Consider the following 21,824-nt stretch of genomic DNA (forward strand, 5'->3'; position numbering starts at 1 on the left):
AGATGATGCGGCAGCTGTTTTGAAGTGCCATATATAAAAATGAAATACCTCCTCCACGTGACATATGTTAAGTGTCACAACAAAGCGTGGACCTTCAGTCCTTCTAAATCATCACGTCAGCTCTATCACACAGTCCTATTTGGCCATAAATCCTGACACTTAAGCTCGGGCCCAGCTTCAGTTTGATCTCCATCCCCCCATTCATCAGTTATTGATAATCTATCAGCAGACTCCGCCTTGTAATTTTCTGAACTGGTCTCTGTGTAAGTGACGGATGGTGTCACAAAAGCAATTCACAGCCAGGTATCAGAAAAATACATCAATGGATGCATCTTCTGACAAATAACAAATACCCTACAGGTGTCTATAAATACATTAATAGACTGAAGAGATGCAGTATATGAAATTTGGACGTGGTGCTTTAAGGTAAATGCTAACGTGAGCACGCTAACATGCTCACAGTGATAATGCTAACATGCTATTTGCACTAAACACAAAGTGGGCTGAAGAGAATGTCATTACTTTTTGCAGAAATGTGGTCATAAACTAAAGTATTGGACAAATTTAAATGTTGACTAAAAGTTACTGTAGGGCCACCGTAGTTATCGCGTTTCATCCTGAGGGGACACATTGTCCGCATCTCTAGGGGCCATGCCTCTAGTCTGGCTACAGAGTAGTTTTATAAATGTCATGTGATTGTTTGATTTGAAAGAAACATATACTTTGCAGCCTCGTGAATATGTGCCTGTTGCCCATTGTAGGAAATGATCTTGTCAGTTTATCATCAAACCACTGAGCTATTCAAATGGCTCCAAAAAAAAAAACGGATGTATCTTCTTTATAATAGCCACTTGTGGTACTTTTAAAATTGCAAGTGTTGCCATCTTGTCACACATTGCATGTCAACACATGTATAATAATACTGTCATGTGTTTACAGTGGCTTTTGTAAACACAGAATGGCTGCTTGTCTTCATGTGGCTTACAGCCGTTGTTGACTCAACTCATTGACAGCTTCTCAAAAATGGTGAAAGCAGCTCGTGGCTCGGCTGTTCGTTCTTGTGGTCTCTGATAGACTCATTCAGCAGCCACTCAATGTCCCCACGAGCTGCTATACAAAGCGACAGTAACAGATGGTTAGCGTGTGTTTGTGTACATACGGCACATATGTAGGTCAGGTGCACCACGGTTACTGGTTGCCATGGGAACTGGGTATCAAACACGACTGCAATCTCTGTGAGAAATCGACTTGTGGCCAAGCTCCTGTTCTCGCACCTCTCATCCCCTCTCAGCCGTTAGCCCTTCTGGATTATCCCACAGACGATGTGGGAATATTCACCGGAGAAAGTTGACATCGTCAAAACAAGCTCGGACTGAGCCTGCGAGGCTCTGCTGGTGATGAGAGGGAAGATGAAGCATCGCTTTAGATCAATAATCCAACACACATCTGGTCAACCAGAAGCAGACTGGTGATGCCTTTGCTGCCATTAACCTAAATGTGCTGTAAAAAAAAAACAAACATACAAATCCCGTGCTCTGACCTGGGATACCATCTCTGCCTCACACTTGGTGCCTGTGCTGGATCTGTCCACGAGTGACTATACATGACCTTGGGGATTCACAGGGAAGACAAAGGGATTCTCCCTGCCTGTCGCTGCCTGTCTCCCTCCATCAAACATACACATTATCCACAAACACACACACACACACACACACACACACACAAACATGCACTCTGTAAGTGCACGTGATTGGATGCAGAGAGCTGGTGATGCATGTTGAATGCTGATGAGGTTCTTTGGGTGCTTTCTTGAAAAAAAAAAAAGGAGAAGCGGTAGAAAGCTTCCTCTGTGCCTGCAAGACAGAGAGGAAGGAACGGAGAGAGAGAAGGAGGGGGGTGGGGGGGTGCGAGAAAACAGTCCTGCCCACATTATTCATCAATGTCAGACCATGCCCTCACCCCCCTGGTTAGTCCATACACGTGCGTGCAATCACATATCGACACATATAGGTGGAAATACTTCTACACACACACACACACACACTCACACATGCACGTGACTCGCTGTGACGCACTGCTGCCCTTTCTTATCCCATAATTCACTGTCGTTACACCTCCGAGAACCGGAGTGTATAAACACTCCCGTTAACATGGCCTCTCCACTGCATTGTCCCACGCTTTCCTGCTATGAATATATACACAAACCTGCTTTGTTCATCACAGTGTCCCAGTTTTTATGTCAGTCCAGGCTAATGAGGTGAAAAATTAGCTTGAGGCACACCAGAGAAGCTTTTAGGGTCAGCAGCATGCAAAGCAGTTTTCGGTGTGACTTAGCTACAGATAGGGCATTGTGTATTTATATACATGAAGAACAAAAAAGTCATCTAAAAGATCATCAGTGGCTGGCTGATTGTGGATCAGTTGGCTTGGTAGTTTAACGTCTTAATCTTTCTTATTGAGAAAAGAAATCCCATTAAAAAAAGCTATAACCAATAAGTGTATATCCATCCACCTTTTATTTTATATGTGTTTTCAATTTGCAAATAAAAATATATATATATATCTGGACAATTCAAACAAAAAGTTGAAATATCACACAAACAAAAGAGTGGAAGTGGAAAAGTTAGTGTCATGGGACTTCCTTTAAGAGGCAGAAACCTCGAGCAGAACCAGACTCAGGGTGGGCGGCCATCTGCCTCGACCAGTTGGGTTGAGAGAGAGAGAGAGAGCGAGAGAGAGAGAGAACAGGGGGGGGGCACCATGTAATGACAATAAGAAAGAAACTAAAAATTACAGCAAACAAAAACATCATTACTCCATGTGCATTAATCCGCCGCTGAAAATGGTCCCCGGCAAAAGCACTATTCACTCCTGTTTGAGTGACAATTGCTAAAAACTACAGTGACCAGTTTTTTTTTTAAGAAATTGCTGTTTATTTTGAAGCCAAGATTTACACCTTCAGGTATTGACAGATTTGTTTAGAAAAAAGAAATATAAAATAATACCAGTTTTATCCCATAATTCCTGGAATATTCAGGGGAGTGTTTGCTATTTATGAGCTCAAAAGTCAACAATTATAATAAATCTATAGTGCCCTTCAGCTTTTGGGATTCAAGTAGAAACACTTGGCTCTCTTAAACTTAAACACTTAAATGTATGAACTGCTCAATCACTATGCTTTTCTCTGATGAGAGGATTTCATAAGAACAAGGTTTGGAACGTTTTCCCTAGAGCGACACCTAAAGGAAATATGGTCCTATTCAAAAGAATTCAAAAATAAATGTGACCAAAACTTGAGTAACAAGGTTTTTATATGACAGCTGTGGTTTGTATTCTGTATTTGTAGTGGATACATGAAAAAGTCTACATTTCCCTCAGTTTAAACAGTCCACATACAAGCAGAAGTTCACGCTGCACTGTGAGTGGAAATAGACTTTAAACTGTGGGTGGTCGACCACGTGGAGTCTGGGGCAGGATGTGCTGTTTTATTGAACTGCGGCCGCTCCCGTATTTGATCTGTCTAGAAGTTGCTCCCATATTCCCAGAGGGTGAAAATAACCTCCCAAGCCTGCCGCTGCCGCTGCTGAAATTCATCTGATGATTGAGTCTGGGATGATGCCGGCTGCCTTCATTTCCAGCAAAATGACTCAACGCTCACATCCAATCACTGTCACATTCATCACTGCGATCGACAAGTGACATGACAGCACATTTGTCTGAGATCGAATGTACTTCCTGTGTATTATGCTGAGTTGGATGCATTTTTTTTTTTTTTTGTACCACTAGCTTTGAGTGGCTTTGACTTTTCCTGATAAACAATAGACTGAACCAGAGGAAACAGGCTGAGAAGTCTCAAATACAATACTTCATAGGCAAAGAGACTTTTACTTCATTTACATAAAGCTCTGTCACTGCTGATTAATAGTGTGTCATCTCAGGTTGAGGTCAATCCACCTTCTCCTCAGTTACCTCTAAGTATTAACTGAAACTCCAGCTGACTCACTAATGATTCTGGTGGACAGGTGAGCCCATATTAAATCTTCAAGTTAATTAAAATCATCTCCTGTGTGACACTGAGCTCGCCGTCTCTCCACGTTGTCTGCGAGGAAGAGTATTTCCTGCCACAAGCAGGCATAAGTGATGATTCAGATGCAGTGACATCAATGTAGTGAGTCATCAAAACAAACCCAGCCAAATGAATTAGAAGCACCTTGTCAGCGGGTTGTTGACTCCTGAAAAGCGAGCAGCGTTTCGACAGAAATTCAATTGAAATGCTCAAAAACCTGCTCGAGCTGCAGTGCACAGCTTCATGCACGCACCATAGACAAAAAGTGTATATCATTAACATTTCAACTGACCTTTTTTCTGTGTCAGAATATAAGCAGCCCAGTCAAATAGCGCCACACAGACAGCAGTGTCTGTTCGCCACACATACACAAGAATCTGAGAGACAGTCTGCCTGTACAGACAGACTTGAATCTGAATCACCCATAAACAGTTTCACCCCAGGGACCCTCACTTATTACAGGCGTTTTTGCTTATTATCCCCAGCTGACAGTTTCATTTTGTCCTCTCGCCGACAGTGCTTCAGATATAACACACTCCCATGCTTATAGGTCCATCTAGTGGTGCTAAGAGGCATCGGATAACCTTTGTGCTAATTTACCAAGGCCTGAGCAAACAAGCAAGGTTATATGGTGGTTGTTGATGATGAAGCAACAAAATAACAGAGATGCCTGTTTTCAAAATGGGTTCAAGCTGAAATCTCAATTTCATGACGTATGGTAAGCTCACACAATGTAATACATTTGTGAATGGTAATGCACCACAAGTTCGACTATCTTCTCTTGCTTTCAGCAGGAACATGTTGTGCGTTTGTTTCAAATGTCTTTTTCTAACATTGAACACACCTTCCTTCTCACACTCTCATAGAGTGGCTAATCTGATGTGAAGATATTATGGCCTCAGTTTGAAAAACTGGCCTCTAAGATATCCACCTATGTGTGATAGGACTGATACAATGGCTTATTTGAATATGATTTTACAGCATAATAAGCCAATAGAGAAAAGGGAAAATCAACAAGAACCATAAAAGGCAATGTAAATATGAGATGAAAACACTACATTTCTCAGGGAGATTGTGATAAAATTCTGTGGACGGTTCTTATCTGGGCTCACAGACCAATCCTGGCCTTTGCAATCAGCAGCAGCTTAAAATCCATTCAAAAATATAAATAATATAAAGATGCCACATCCTATCTTGTCTTTGATATTAGCAATACTAGATACTGTCTTTCACATCATGAATGTCATAGTTCAACCTTTTCGGTTCCTTTTATGTGGCAGCTTACATCACATACTCAGGATGATATATCCACAAAGAGGAACTTTGTCATATGTTTGACTATTGGGCCTAATTTGAACTGAATGAATGATCATCTATACATTTAAATAACCTTTTCAAATAACTTTCACAGAACCTACAGTTTTGGTCTAAACTATTTGTAATCCAAGAAGACACATAACTAAATCAATGTTCCTAAAAATGTAACAGGTTTTTAATCTAAATTTGCTTATTGAAAAACTGCAAAAATGTCACTTTTTGCACTGTCATCACACTTAATCCCCCTGACCTCACTTGTTTGATACTGGTTCCACAGAGAATAGAAACGAAACTCTAAACCTACCAGAGTAAAACTGCACAAACTGTAACCAGGTTTTCTGTGATTGATTTTACAGATTTTATTTGACGCTTAAGGGCACCAGCACTGCTGGTGAGTGAGTCAAGTGAGACCATTTGTGAACAGAGAAAAAGAACAGAATCCTTGTGCTTTTTTAGGCCCTGTTCGAGTCAGAAAACACATTGAAACATTTGTTACGCATTCCCCTTATTCTCGAGAGAAGCATCAATCAAGGTGCCCTGAGCAAATGAAAAAAGTTTAGTCATTAGTATGAGTAATATGTATATTGAGAAAACAGCTAAGCCTGAGCTTAACATGCACTAATAAAATATTAAAATATTCTCAAGCATCCTGTTTGATCTATGATGTAATATTCTTATAGCAGCTTACTATACTGTTGTGCTTGGATGAATATCTAATGATAACTTTTCTACCTGTTCATGGCATTTTATCTATTATAAACATACATGGGATTGATTTTAGAATATATGTGTATATATGTGCATCTATGTATATATATGTTTATATTGCTGCATACATAGGCCTATATACAGTGTATATGTTGTTTGTATATAAACAATATTTCTTTGCAAACAACTTGTGGTGCAACAAGTATTATTAGGTGACACTAATATTCATATTTTCACCTTCTAGTTTGTCCTTACGGCCTCGTAGTGCAGCCTGTTAGTTTTATACTTTATTCATTATTATCTGTTATATCTGTGTCTTTGTGCTCTGTAAAACACTTCATAGCCGTAGTTTTTGGGTGTTACACTAGTAGTTGGTTCCTCTTCTTCTTTTTCTTTTTGTTCTTCTTCTTCTTCGCACCACACCACGAAGCTAAACATTTTACATGCTCTGTGTTTGAGCTACAGCTAGGCCTAAATCTAAACTGAATTTTGGCGCCTCTACAAGACGGGGCACCTAGATTGAGTAAACACAAGACCCACTTCAAGGTCATATCATTGAAGTTCACATTGTGCTCCAGTGGTGCTTTTCCTTTGATTTGAACCTGGGGGGTCCTGGGGGTCAGGGGCCCCAGGGCAGTGGTCTACGGGGGTTGTAAAGCATTGCATTCCCCTTCCAAGAGGTTTAAGTTATGCAAGCAGAGGTCAGAAGACCATATATTTTATTTTAGTCTTGAGAAAACCTTTACAAACCACTCAAAACAAAAAGATAAAAGTCTGTGGTCAAAGCTAATGAAGGGTAATGCATTCCCTTAATCAAATACAATCTGCTCTGTTTTTCTGAATTAACGAGATAATTATCTCTGAATTCTCAGATATGATCTCGGTTGTTCAGAAAAACAGGCTGATTTCTGGAGCAGAAGCCCTGACCTGTTGGGCGGGACCTCGGCTCCCATTGAGGTTACAACCCGCTCTTCCCTCTTTCACAAAGTGGGGTCAGGGGCCCCCCCTTCAGGTCTTCACAAGGCTCCTCGGGATGAACTCCAAGACAAGAGTACTGTTGCGCTCTAAAAACATAAATGACCAGTCGTGCATTATAAACACATTTTGTGCACATTATTCTCCCAGCGCTGCGTCTCTCCGGGGCCGCTGGTGTTGTATCCTCAGCTGTGGATGGCTGAATGGTGCAACTGAGCCGTGGAGAAAAAGAGCTTCCCTGGCAGGCATCATCCCCCCTCAGCCAGTCTGACCGCCCACAGTCCGGAGGGGAAGGCGGGGGGGGGGGGTGTGGGGGGGGAGAAAGTGCTGCTTTGTGAATGAAGGGAGCGGCGGAGGGCTGAAAACTAACTTTACCAACATTACCTCCCACGGGTGGCGAGCTCGCATTCAGCGCAGAGGTTTCGACGGCGCAACAGGCGGCACCTGGCCGACGACGAGCGGGAGAGCGCGGTGAGTCGCGACGCCTTTTAGGACCTTGTGTGGCACCGATAGGAAGCAGATTGACAAGGGTTTTTTTTTGTTTTTTTTTTTTCTTCCTCGACGGAAAGATGCATGCATAGCAGCCGAGCCGTGACCGGAATAACTGCCGTGAGATGGGAGATAATTTCGGGGCAGCATTTAACTCCACAGGCTCTTTCTCCATCTTCAGGCGTCCATTTATTCGTCCCAGCGTGGTTTTCCCACGGAGTGACCGCCGTGCAAACTAATGTAGCCTCCTAAAGAAACATTTTATAAGCTACCGTCAGTCGATTTTGAGTGATTTGGAGATGGCATGGAATTGGCAAATTGCGTCGGATTTTAAACTTAACCCTGGTTTAAAAAAAAAATTAATTAATTAAAAAAAAATAAATAAATAAAAATCTAGATTAGCTGTCAGTTTAATCCTGTTTATTCACAGCTGAGACATTTCACCGTTTCATGCAAAGTTTCCATCTGCTCGCCAGGGTGTTTCGCAACATTTCATGACTCATGCAGAAGACGTGCATTCCCAATGTCACCACGAACAAAAAATAGACTCATAGAAGACTCATTCATGATATTGTGTTTTTTTTCTCCTCTGGGGACTGTGGTCTGTAAGTGGTAAACATTAAATCTAATAATGCTGTGAACCCCAGCCTGTGGTTATCTGTTGGTCCATGAAATGTTTGAAAATGTCCATCATGATTTGTGTAAGTTCAAGGTGACGCCTTCAAATGTCTCATCCAAAGATATTATCTTTGAGGACTGAAGGATTAGCATTTGAGAAGATGCGATCAGAGAATCTGATCGACTGAAATGATGGTTGCAGCTCTTGTGAATTGCAGCTGATAGTGATTTTGTTCCTTTTTTTTTTTTTTTTTTTTGCAGAAGCTGCCTTGTTTGTTCAGGCCTTTCAGAGAAGCTGCACATCATGGTGGGGAGTTTTGCCTTCGTGGCCTGTCTCTGCCTGGTGGTGGTTGTCAGTGGTGAACCCTGCCTCATCATCAGCGAGGTCAACGCTGACAATCCAAGACTGGACACGACTGAGTTTGTGGAGCTGTATCACACCAGTGGCCAACGGGCTTCGCTGGACGGCTACACCCTTGTCTTCTACAATGGAAATGGAAATATAGCTTACAAGGTGCTGGACCTCAAAGGCCAGAGCACAGATGACAGAGGTTTCTTCCTGGTGGGCTCAGTGGACATGCTTCCCAAACCGGCCATCCTCCTGCCTCCCAACACAGTCCAGAACGGCCCAGACGCCATCGTCATCTACCACACATCTGCTGCTCGCTACAGTGAGAAGATGAACGTCACGGCTGTCGGGCTGGTGGACGCCGTCGTGTACATGACTCGCCGCACTGGGGGCGCAGAATTCCTCGCTGAGACCTTGACGCCAGGAGAACCGGCCTTCGTTGAGGATGAAACGGCACTCGAGGGGGATGAGTCAATTGAGAGGTGCCTGCTGTCCGAAGATCGTTGGGGCTTTCAGGTGGCGTCACCATCCCCAGGTCAGCGAAACAACTGCACCCCGCCTGCTGCCCCAGCAACCAGTCCTGTCATTACTGAGCTGAAGCTGGGAGGAGGGCAGGTGGACGGGTTTGTGGAGCTATCAAACGCCCCGGCTGCAGGTCCTCTGGTGCTGGTAGTGCTGGATGGGAAAACGGACAGGGTCAGCGTGAGTGTGGACGTGAATATGGAGACTTCCAGGAACTGGTTGACCATAGACAAGAACTACATGAAAGGTCAGTTTGCTTGTTATGATCTTGTTATACTGCTCAGGGTAATGCACTTGACCCACCCTGATAAATTTAAGGGTTTTTATGAGACATTCAGGAAATGAGGAAGGCATGGAAAGTTTTGATGTGCTTGGGCAATTTTTATTCACTCGTTCACTTTCGTTTAATTGTAAATTCTCTGTTCCTCTTATGATTTCTTCTTCTTAGGAGATGAGTCAGGGGCAGTGGCCGTTTACAGCGGCAGAGCCTCGGACTTCCCCGTGGGCAGTCCACTGAGCCAGATACAGCCTTTAGATGCGTTTGTGTTTGCTGGGCCTGGAAACAAGCCTAGTGCCAACCTCACTGAGACTCTCATCCCAGGCAGGCAGCCCTACCAACTCAGCAACAGGCAAGAAGCCATGATAGTTTTCCACTCCTATGAAACCACACTAATTACACTACAGTATATGCAAGATGTGGAAAGGATGTGTTTTGTAGTTAGGCCATCAAATGTGTTAGTAATGATCAGTGGTTATTCTTGAAGCCTTAGTTTCAAGTGTGAAACACACTCAGTGAGGTGTTTAATTCGAGGAGAGGAAAGGGCTGAATTTGACCACTGTTCCTCTTTGCTATTGCACTTTTCCTGTGTTTGGCGTGTGTCATCACAGCAGTCACAAGTAGGCTGTTGCAGTCAAGTACACTTAAATATGTAATCACACACCAGCACTTGAGTTTAACTGACACCTCTCTGAAAAAAACTGACCCTTATACAATGAGATTAAGGCTTTACAGCCATGTGAGCCTGTACTCTGTGAGGCTGTACTTAGGCGCAATGGTGCATCTGCTAACATGTTCCCACTGGCAGTGCTAACATGCTGAAGCTAAGCAGGTATAATGTGTATCACGTTCCCATCTTAGTTTGGCATGTTAGCATGCTGACATTTGCGAATTTGCTGTAATCACAAAGTGCAGCTGTGAATGTTGGGATATTTTTAAAAATAAGGGTCAGTGAATAAATGTTGTTCCTCACTGATTTCATTATTTTCCCAGTTTGAGAGAGGGAGGTTTCCCTCTGAGTCGCTGTGGTGTGGCCACCTGGGCCAGAGATCCTGGTGTCTTCTGGGAGGCCCCGCAAACCCCTGGGCTGCCCAACCAGTGCCCCTGGCCAAAGATCTGCCCTCACAGTATTGGTGAGTATTTGTGTGTCATGACGCTTTAAGACACTACAGACCTTAAAAAGTTGATTTAATACCTGTGCTTTCAGCAAGACCCGACATTGCCAGCTCAGTCTTGTTGTTATTGAGCAGAAAGTTTTTGTTTTCAATCTAAATTTTACAGGTAGCAAGGAAGAGAACGGACCATGCATATGTGATTGACAGGCAGTAATAAATTCCATCTAACCAAGACATTGTCAGCAGAATGGATGCTTGAACTCCATGAATTTTACTTGAAAGTAAATAGTCAGTCATTGGCCCTTAAATGAGTGCGACAACATGCCAGAAACTCACTACAGATATTCAAGCCAAATATTGAAAAATACCAGTTTTTTACAAACCTGCTAAAGCTTTAAGTTCACACCAATGATCCAATTTGACACAACATAAAAAAATAAAAAAAATTAAAAACCATTTGTTTTGCTTTTATAGACATAATTAATTTTGGGAAAGACTGAAGAAGAACTTCCACAGTTTGTGTTTTGACAGCTAAGTGAAATTACAGTTAGATGGTTTCTGTTTTAGTGTTGCTCATATTCTGCTCACGTTGATTGTTTTTAAATAGGTGTGTGCATTACATCTTGCTCTGCTTACTATAAATTGCAGACGCAGCAGGAAAGAATTCCTCAACAGCATGATTCATCTGTGCCTCCTTTGTTAGCTGGGATAGTGCTCAATTTCAGCCCTAAAGTTTATATTTTAAAAGCAGGCCAGCAGAAATCTTTAGGATCCATGGAGTAACTCTCAGAAAGAGACAGTTAATTTGGCTGCTCAGACTGCACAGGCTCAGTTCCTCAAGATGAGGAACTGGGGGACAAAGTGACATCACTGGAACAAGTGAGGATGTCACAATACCAGAAACTTTGTTGTCTCTCTCTCTCTCTCTCTCTCTCTCTCTCTCTCTCTCTCTCTCTCTCTCTCTCTCTCTCTCTCTCTCTCTCTTCTCTTGTAATTCTTGGCAAGAAAGCGAATCAGTGTCAAAATGTCTGCTGTCTAAGCTATTCCTTGAAAAGCTTCTAATAACCATCTTCCTTTATGCTTTAGTGATTCCAGGAGGCACAGATTCACTGCCTCACCTCCCACCATGGGGGAACAGTGATTTCCTGATCAACGAGCTGAACACTGATACACCAGGCGCGGCTGAGGACGGCGAGTACATCGAGCTTTGGCACCCGTCAGGTCGCCGGGTCTCCTTGCAGGGGATCTGGATACTGCTGTTCAGTGCACACAACAACAAACCCTACAGGGAGATCAGCCTGAGTGGACACTTCACCACTTCTAAGGGTTACTTTCTGCTGGGCAGTGACAGGTTGGTGCCAGCTCCATCACTCCGTCTGCCTCCCAATACCATCCAGAATGGACCAGACGCTGTGGCGCTCTATCGCAGCCCTTATGGCCCACCATCAGCTGCGCATAGGGGGATTCCCACTAAAGGCCTGCTGGATGCAGTGGTGTACCGGCAGAGAGGGTCAGATAAAGAAGCGCAGGAGTTGAGTAAAGCGCTGACCCCAGGACAGCTGCCTCTGTTGGAGGATCCAGAGGTTCTGCCTGGTGATGAAGCTCTCAGTCGCTGTAGAGGCCTTTACCCTCATGACCTGTCTGCTTTTTCAGTGAGTACAAAGTGGAAAGATTTCAGAGTGTGGTAAAATTAAAGAGGAAGTCATCCTGACTAATTCTGACATATGGGCAGAAACAACTTTCTGGAAAAAAAAAGAAAAAAAAAAAAAGAACTTTCATTTCTAATGAAAACTTTAATTTCTAGTAAGTTTTCCAGCCATTAATGTTCTCTGTTTTTTCATTAATATTTAAGGTAATTTTGTCTCCAATCACTGGATATATCACATATATTATTAAAGTTTTTAAAATATAAGACATGCATCAATCACCATAGGTGGCTCCACCCACCCCTCTGAGGGAGAACAGCTGTCCCCGCCCACCTCCAGCCCCTGAGGGTGTGGTCATCAGTGAGGTGGCTAGCGGCTACTGGACCAATCACAGCCAGCAGAGGGCCTTCGTGGAGCTGTATGGGCCCCCCATGACAGATCTGCAGGGCTTGGTGCTCACAGTGTTTGACCAGGAGCGCAGCGGGACCGTCATTGCTCTTCCTCTGACTGGATCTATTGATCAGGGTGGATTTTACATTGTTGGAAATGTCACTGGAGCAGGTGAGGACATTGTTCTTCAGGGATAGATGACTGCTGGAAAAGGAAGAAAAAACTTCCCTGAATCCTCCTTTTAACCCTATTTTTCTTTTTCCTTATACTCACTCCTACTATCTCTCACCACGCTCCTTCACCTCCTCTCTCTCCTGCATAGATCAGACTTTTCCAAAGGGCTCGGTGCCGGTACGGGGAGCGGTAGTCCTGTGCTATGACCTGTTCAGTGTCTGCAGAGCTGGCACTGCTCTGACCAACTCCAGTCTGAGAGATGTACTCGTGTTCAGTGAAAACCAGCAGCTGCTCTCCTCTCTGTCCACCACCAGAGGGAGACAAGTGATTCCAGCTCTCAGGTAAACACAGATGAAACCCAACAGAAAACGTTTACACTGCTGTTTTACACCACGGTCTTAGGGTGCAAGGACCCTCTTATAATCGCGCTGATTATTAATATTATTATTTTTAACAGGAAAATGGCCCCATTGTGGCCCCTAGAAAATTTCAAAAGGGGCCCTTTATACCCCCTTAGTTTCACGTACATGCATGAAAATTGGTAGACACATGTAACATGCCAGGACATACAAAAAACCCTCTTGCACCCGTAGTCTACACCTAACAGGAAGTCGGCCATTTTGAATTTATGTTGCAATTTTGGTGCCATTTTTGCGATTTAAGGGTAACATACTTTAACGAAGTGTGACCTTTCGTCGGAGGACCTGGTCATGACAACGCGGCGAATCTTAGCATGTCGCCATGAAAAATCAACTCGCTATAACTCGACAAACTTCACATGTTGTTAAATAAGAGTCCAGGCCTGGACACATCTCATATTCAGTTAAATGCATAGTGCCACCTAGTGGGGACAGGAAGGGTCATGTTTTACATTTTAATGTGCTCCTCCTAGCAGGTAGGTCAGACCAACCTCAAAACTGTGTCAGAAAATGCTTAACACCTTGATGATTCCTGATACTGAAAGCTGTGAATTTTCGTGGAACGACCTGCCCGTGATGGCACGGCGAATATCGATGATTCGCCATGAAAAATCAACTCACTCTAATTCCAGCATGCATTGTCCAAACTGAGGGGATCGGATCAGAACAAATCAAAATATCCCACCTGCGGTAACCATTCAATATTCTAGGTATTTTGACAGGGTTGTGATACTATAAAAAAAAGTCTGCTTCATTCACAGTGAAGTGATGATGCTGTTGAACACAGGATGACCTTAATTCACTTAAAGGTCTAAGACAGTGTTTAGCCAGAGCTGATATTGCCATAGTTACTGATAGTGTGTTGTTAAAAGGCCATAATTATGTTAACATGCAATTTTCAGAGCAGACAGTTTTATAGAAAAGACAGGTGGAAATAATAACAGTAATGATGGCTCAGCTCAAGGGTTTTTCACAGGTTGTTTATAGGCATGGCTGCCTCCATTTACATGAGAATTTAATTCACTGGATTAAAATAAAACCATGCAAACCTTCAGGAAAATACTTACACAGCAGATACCAAATATTTGATAGGGTAGGATCTGTCAGAATCAGCTCAGCAGATGATAATGATTGATTGGCGCTACACATTGCACTTGTGCTTCACGTTAATTAATGAAAGCAGCTTGAAGCACTGTCAGTGGGGGAAAAAAAAACAGAAAACCCCTTTTTTCTAGGTGGAAAGTGTTGGAGGCAAACAGTTCAATCAGTCACAATCAACAGGGGATGGGTCTGTTGGGGTAACGCGTAGATTAACCAGTTACCTGGAGGAGACCCTGGATTTCTGTTTCTGATTGGCTCAGCGTAGCTTGTTTACAGCAGCACTCCATCACTGCAGCTCAGGAGAACAAGAGGCGGCTCAGTCAGGAGACTGTCTCTCTCTTTATAGAGTCATGAAATGGTGACTGCCAAATCAAATGAAAAAAGAGACATACATCTAGGAATTAACCCACACACTGATAGTTAGCTTCTTAAATTATAGAATACACACAACAAGGTCAAATTAAATTAAATCAAATCTTTATTCACTTCAGCAACAGCAAGCAGCGTCAGTTAAAAACCACTGTAGTGTTATTAATGTCGTGTACTGTGTATGTGTATATATGACATAAATCATTCATAATGTTGTGGTCATTTGGAGGCAAATGTCACTATTTCAGTTCTTTCCCATATCTACTATATGCAACAGGCTGATTTTATTCAGCACCATAACCATGTCAGTGTAGCTAAATACAGTGTTGCCTGAAACTAATTGGTGTGCATATACTTTCTCTTTTGCTTCATGTCATTCTAGTTATCCTTGCTGTTTTGATTCCACCCCTGTTTAGTACAGTATGTATACAGTGTATTTGTAACCTTACATTTCCTGTTCAGGTCAGTGGAAGATGGTCCTGTCTCACTGAGTCGGTGTTCCTGCTGTGAGGTGCGAAGCCCCTCCTCCTGGACAAGCTCCTCCCCCACACCTCGCAGCACCAACCTCTGTCCGAGCCCCGCTTTCTCAAGTCACATTGACCTCTGCCTCGGACCCCTCTCCAGTGACTGGCACGAGCAGTCAGGAGGTGAGGCATCCTTGATTTAACCAAACTAAAATGAATTAAATGTGGAACAGAATAGTGTCTAAAGTAAACCATGTAATGTTTTGTAGATTGTAAGGCCGGATTGTGATATTTGGCAATAACTTGATTTAAAATATGGCTTTGGATCCAAGACACTGAAATGATTTTTTTTTTTTGCCAGGATTGATGTTCATGAAGTACTTGTACAGTGTTTGTCCCCATTAGACAAACCCTAATATGGGAATTCATGGAAAACTGTTTTGTCAATTGTCAAAAAAATCTGAACTGTTGTCAAAATATAGCAGTAAATTTTCGTCTAATGGCCATAATACAATAAACATGCAGTTGTTAAAGTCGACAGCTTCCTGTCTCTTTTCCACAGACTGCAGTGGCCTGATACAGGGGAAGGTTGTTGAGGTGGCTGACTACCTGGAGAAGAGATGTCACTGTGGTATCTCTGCCTTGTATCTCCAAGGTGAGGCACTTTCACTCACTCTTTCATTTGAAACCGTCACATTTGGCTGATTTTTATCCCTCCATGCCGGTGACAGATATTCCCAGGGGCATCATGTTTTTGGTTTGTCTGTCTGTCCCGTTCTTGTTAAGACAATATCTCTGTAACACCTACGTAAATTTCTTCAAATTTGGTGCAGATGTTTACATGGGCTCAAGGATGAACCTATAGTGGTCAAGGCTCGAGGTCAGTACGACCTCACAGAACAAGTTTTTAGCCATAACTCAAGAATTAATAGGCTTAGACAAACGTCTAATAGGACAAGATTATAGAGTTCTTCTTATATCCAAACGATCACAGGTCAAGTTCACTGAGACATCATAATGTTCTGCACTCAACACTAACTCAGGAACAGACAGGGAGATTGTCACCATATTTCCTGTAACTTGATTGTTTTTTTGTTGTTTTTTTTTAAGAGGCACAGGGCAGTAATTCTATAATCTGAGTGTTCATTCAAAGAATTTTAGTGAAAAAGGAAATTGATTACAGGCCACTGACATCACTCGCTCTCAAGGAGAAATTGCCTCCTAACAATCATCACAGTGGTAAAGGTCGCTGTTACCATGGAGCTGTAGTAAAGAAGGGATAACGAACTGTGCTTTTCACGCAGGAGCAAACCATTGCAGCTTGATCAAGGTTTATTTTACTGAGTATAATTTCTTCATGATAACGCTGTGCGTCACCAGAATGAAGCAACTCACAGGAGATGAGCTGCACTCTGGAGTTCTGCTCTAATAACCCCAAGTTCATTCTCACTGAAGGAAAGCATGTAGGGAGAGATGGGCTCAGGTGTGGCCATTATCACATCCTGCATCCCTCAGATGTAAACTCTCATCTCCTGTTTCCTGTTTACAGAATGTAAATTTGGAAGAAGCTGAACCGCATGTTGACCACTGTCATGTGTAGAAAATTAAACACTTGTCTGTCTTTCCTTGTTCAAGGAGCCAACTTTTCTTGCGTGTCTGGGTGGCTGCGAGTGTGGGGGAACATCCAGGCGCTGTCGGACCACCAGAAGGCCCTGATCATCCAGACGTCGCACATGAATCCTTCAGCAGTTCAGGGAGACGTCTGTTCTTCTCCAACCACGGACCGTTACACGAGCACAGGTTACCGCCTTTTCCACTCATATTACAAGCTAACCAGCACAGCAAGGTCTACACAAAAGTGCAGTTTATGCTTAAAATGCTTGGTATCATGGCTAATTCACCCTCTCTTCAAAAAGAAAACGGGTACTAATCAGCCAAATTAATTCTGTGGGCTGCTCTGAAAACTCAGCTTTTTCAATCTTCTCAGTATGATCTCTGTGGATCTGACTCTGGAGCCAGAAAAGACAACAAAGCAAACTGCAGGTTGGAGAATGATATGCCTCCTGTTTACTGACAACAGACAGTAAACTGAGACTGAGAAGACATAAATGTAATGTTGTAATAAGATTGTTTATTATGTGAAAGCGTAGATCACCTTTTAATACCAGGTGTGAATGAGTTCAGAGAGAAACAGAGAAAACCAGTAACTGCTATACAAAGCAAAGAATTGCAGTTGAAAAGTGTGAAACATACTTTACTCACAGATGTGTGATGTACAAGATGTCAGTGTCACGTATTGATCCAGTCTGTCGTCAGTCTGCACACTTTGAGAATTTACTGCGGATGCTTTGCTCTTTGTTCAGCACAGATGAAAGAATGAAGTTATTTCTTTTCCTTTGATTTAATCTTTTGAGAAATGTCTTCCTCCCGTCAAGGTCTACTTTATAAAGACGACTATCTTTCTGTGCATGAACATTAGGCCTTAAATGGCCTCGTGAAACCTAAATGAAACAAACACTCTTTCTGGTTTGAAGTTTGAACCAATGTGATGTGTTGTTTTAACTTATAAACTTGTGCAGAAAGTGTAACTGAGCTTTTTTTTTTATTATTCTCTCCTAGCATCTACCCTGGGGTTACAGATTGGGCTGATTATAGCAGTGCTCCTGCTGCTTGGACTAGGAGCTGCTCTGTTCACATATTTCTACAGGAGGAGGTGAGGTGTGGTGGATGTGCGCACTGATCACAGACATTTCTACCTCTTTATACAGCATTTAATTTCTGTTCTTTACTAGAAATGTTCACAAAACCAGATAATTAACTTTACTTAACTGTTAATCTTTTGGCTTTTGTCCTTTGATTTCACAGTTATTAGGTGATGTGAACGGATATTTTAAAACTAATGTCTGTAATTGAGAGTCTGTAATGCTCATTAAGCTCCATTGTTGGAGGTTGGAGAGAAAGGAATTTTTTTTAAAAGTAGCAGCCTCCAGGAGTGTTGAAATAATAGGGAAGGAACGTGAACTACAGCTGTGAGGAATTATATGCCTCTCCCCAACAGGAGAGCTGTCTGATACTTGAAACTGTTGATGTGGCTCAAAACAGCCTACTTGATAAATTACTCTTGTATTGTGAATGAGCACCTTACAACCTGTAAATCAATGAGCTTCGCAGGTGCTGGTAGGCAAATCTTTGTTATATTCGGATAGAGCCAGGCTACCCGTTGTTTCCCCCCGTTTCCTGTCTTTATGCTAAGCTAAGTGGTTTTGACCTTCCCATATAACTCTTTCAAATAAACCAATTAAGCAAATGTCATAAACTAGTGAATTACAATTGTAAAAAGATACAACAATGACTTCATTAGATTTATTTTAAATATATATTAAAAATCTAGGTACCACACCGGTATAACTCAGGCATGGCCAGATTAACACTCCAAGGATCTTATTAGTGTTAGACACTAAAAGTCAGGATATTTCTGCCCATGTTGCTTGAATTTGTCTCTTTTTAATGTCCCAGTTATGTTTCCCATCTTAAAAAGTGCAAAGCTGAATCACATGAGTGACCCTTCAAAGGTGGTAAAACGGTGTCAAGGGGTGTCAAAGGGGTGTCAAGATGAAGAATCTTGACACCCCAAAGTAACTGTCTCACACACACACAAGGACTTTGGATCTGCTGAGGGTCTGGGAACCAGGGAAGTTGCTTGCTGTGTCCAGCTGGTAATCCAGCCTTGAACACAGTGACAATTGGGTACATGTGGCTGTACAATAGTGGCTGCAAACTACAACGTGTATTTGAGGCTAAATGATCCTTGAAACATTTGTGTTTTTTGTGCATTTTTAATTCAGAATTCTGGCACAGTTTCCTTTTTGCAGAATAGCACTACATTTCCCAAAAGCGTGAAATGTCAGCAGTAAGTGTTGGGTTTCAGTGTCGGATTGTAGCTCAGAATTAAAGAGCAAGACCTTTCTTATCTTAACATTTTACACGAACACAGAACAGTCGAGGAGAGGATCCGTGTCAGAGCTTCAGATTTCTCCATCAGCTACAACATCTGACTCCCACACTCCCACTTTTTCCTGACTGAAAAAATAAACTACCAAATACTTAATACTAACCTTATCAATAAAATACCCCAGGAATAGTTTGAATGTGAGTGACTGGAGACTGTAGTGTAATTACCATGTGTAGAATTCCTGCTCGATGAACATGTGCAACTTTGTTCATGTTGTTGTCTCCGTTCTCAGGCGTCCTCTGGACTATTACACCATGGAGCTGAGTGAACACGCAGAGGGACTGTCAGATCTATAATCCAGGCTTTGAAATCACTGCGTCTGCATCTGGAAGTGCTCGTGTGCGTGGGAGGACTTGAGCAGAGAGGGCGAGAGACAGGGGTAATCAGATGTGAATTTGACCTGTGCGTAACTGATTGTGTGGTTGTTTTGAAACGAAAATACCACCACAAGTGTCCTTCTCTGTGTCTACGGGAGATCGCTGATGAAAATGACTTGTGGTTGTCTGTTAACAGTTGCATCCAGTACGTGATGTGACATTTCATGGCACCGGTGACATCAAAATCAGGCAACTCATGAGTTGAATTTCAAAACATAAGATAATATCATATTTAGTGCACCATGTTCTCCTGTGGACTTTGCTGGTTGTTACTTTTAAAGGAAAAGGAAGGTAAAAGGGAGGATTTTTTTAAATACTTGAGTCCTAAATGGTCATTTTGTTACTGTGGAAAAAGCCTGCAAATTTAAAAAAAAATAAGCAACCATGCTCTTGATTTATGCAGGAAACTCTTATCAACTTAATGAGCTTCCCATCATCACATTCTCAGCTGGTACTACAGTGTTTTTAACAACAGGCTTTATAACCAAGATAATATTTTTTAAGCTCACGTTTCCTGGGTTGACGTCCTGCTTTATTTTCCTGCTATGTGCTGTAATAGTCCAGTTTAGACTCTAGTCCCCCTGAGGGCTTTGATTCTTTTAAATGTGAATGTCTTTCACTAACTTCTGGTGAGTGTCTGTAACCACTTTTATATGCTTACGTAAAGCAAACTGTTTACATTTTCTCGGTTTGAAAATTAGAAAAAAAAAAGGGATGTGAAAGGTGGATGTTGAAGTGATTTCTTGAATGAAGTGTACTTGAGATGAGAGACTGCTTGGTGTTGACGAAAAAAAAGAATCAGAGCTATTTTACGTTTACGTGTCATTTGTGTCTTTAGTGGCCCAGAAACCTCTGCTGTGCCTTTGACCTGTGTGTTATTTGATCAGCTGATTCCTCATTTATTAGAGGGACAGTACGGCCATTACTGCCGCAGCCATAATGATGTTAGTATTCTCAGGGGTGGAGGGTATTCAGCGGAAATTTGAAATGGTATAAATAAATACAGAAAGATTTTGATTGGTAAAGGTCATTTGAGTCCATGTTTTAATAGATTCTAAAAATCTAAAAATCAATGTTTATACAAAATAAATTTGCCAAGTGCCATGAAATAAACATATATATATACTTGGATATACTTGGATATGCTCCATTTTTGATAATGTCAGTGTGCCGCTTGCCTTGTGATGTTGCCTTACTCAGATGCGCAGAACTTCACTTTGTTTGCTTTAAATACCTTGGTGAGGAGATTTGCCTCCTCAGTACCATTTTCCTCAATTTCTCAGTATTGACATTTATCAATCCTCCTCTGTCAAGCAAAATTAACCCCATGAAATCAGATTCATTTTACAGCAACAATGTTGCTTATGTAAGTCCATCAGTTTGGTAAAAATGTACATGTAAAAAGAAAAAAAAAAACTACATGTAAAACCAGCAAAATCATGTAAATTAAGGCCTTTTTAGCTTTCAAAGTGAACAAATATGATGTTTTTACCCTTGTAATTGTGTTATGTAATGTTCTTGAAATGTCTTTTATTGTAAGCTTATATATTCTTAGGGTTTACATAAAATAGTACATGTAGTCAGTTTTAAACATAAGGCAGGAGGAAGCAATTGCACCTCAAAATGACATGCAAATATGTTGACTCACAATGCTGAATGTTGCTGAGCACAAGTTGATGTACCACTTCAGCTCAGAGCTCTTGTTTAATATGAGAATCACATTCATCTCTATATACTGTATTCGGTCCATATACTGTATTTATGTGAAGGGCACTGATAACGATCGTAAGAGGCGGAAAAGAAGTATATGGCAGATCAAGGTTTTTTAACCTCAGTTGCATATTCAGATCAGGAGCAGCAGTCTTCAAGTCTAACATGACTGTGAGAAAAACCTGAAACTCACAAATCTGATTATGGGGCTCTAGGAGTCTGTTAACATGCAGTACATCTTTTTGGTCTACAGCAGAGTACTTACACACTGAACAACATGTCACAGGAAACACTGGAAAGGAACTTTGTATCGTCTGCCTCCCCGGGTCATAATTTAAAAGCTGTCTTTTCAGTGTTTGCCTTTCAGTTTATTTCCCCTGTTTTCCTTCCAATGTCATGTACGTGTAGCAGGTTTGAAATAAAATAATTCCACAGATGTATAATTTAAGTTTCACAGTTGTTCTTCAACCTGTTGGGTCTTGTTCTGTCATTGCTCTGGTTGATATGCTCCATTTTCAAACATCCCGTTATCATAATCTCCAGACAGCCACTGAGCGCCGCACTGTTCCCACAGGCCGGATGTTGCTGCAGTCTGTCTGAAAGTTTCAGATGTGCAGTGTTGCTCCCTGCCAACATCAGCATACAGGATCATATCTTTGCTCTTTTTCAAACCAGAAACCCTTGATTTGTTTATTCATCAACTGTCTGCAATAGCACATGCCAATG

At 42.0% G+C, this 21,824-nt stretch overlaps 1 protein-coding gene across 1 annotated transcript; it reads left to right on the plus strand.

Moving 5' to 3' along the window:
• The first annotated feature begins 7,044 nt into the window (after positions 1–7,044).
• On the plus strand, positions 7,045–21,541 carry LOC139608518 (uncharacterized). The gene is made up of 12 exons (XM_071462371.1): positions 7,045–7,537; positions 8,435–9,291; positions 9,493–9,673; positions 10,315–10,454; positions 11,523–12,088; positions 12,370–12,643; positions 12,795–12,987; positions 14,998–15,182; positions 15,562–15,654; positions 16,635–16,799; positions 17,619–17,712; positions 19,244–21,541. Exons 2-12 carry the CDS (start codon positions 8,478–8,480, stop codon positions 19,305–19,307), a joined length of 2,769 nt encoding a protein of 922 aa, XP_071318472.1. The 5' UTR covers positions 7,045–7,537; positions 8,435–8,477; the 3' UTR covers positions 19,308–21,541.
• Positions 21,542–21,824: the final 283 nt, after the last annotated feature.

This window comes from Trachinotus anak, unplaced genomic scaffold (assembly GCF_046630095.1).
Source record: "Trachinotus anak isolate AG129_WGS33_773 ecotype Australia unplaced genomic scaffold, CSIRO_AGI_Tana_v1 ptg000025l, whole genome shotgun sequence".
NCBI lineage: Eukaryota > Metazoa > Chordata > Actinopteri > Carangiformes > Carangidae > Trachinotus > Trachinotus anak.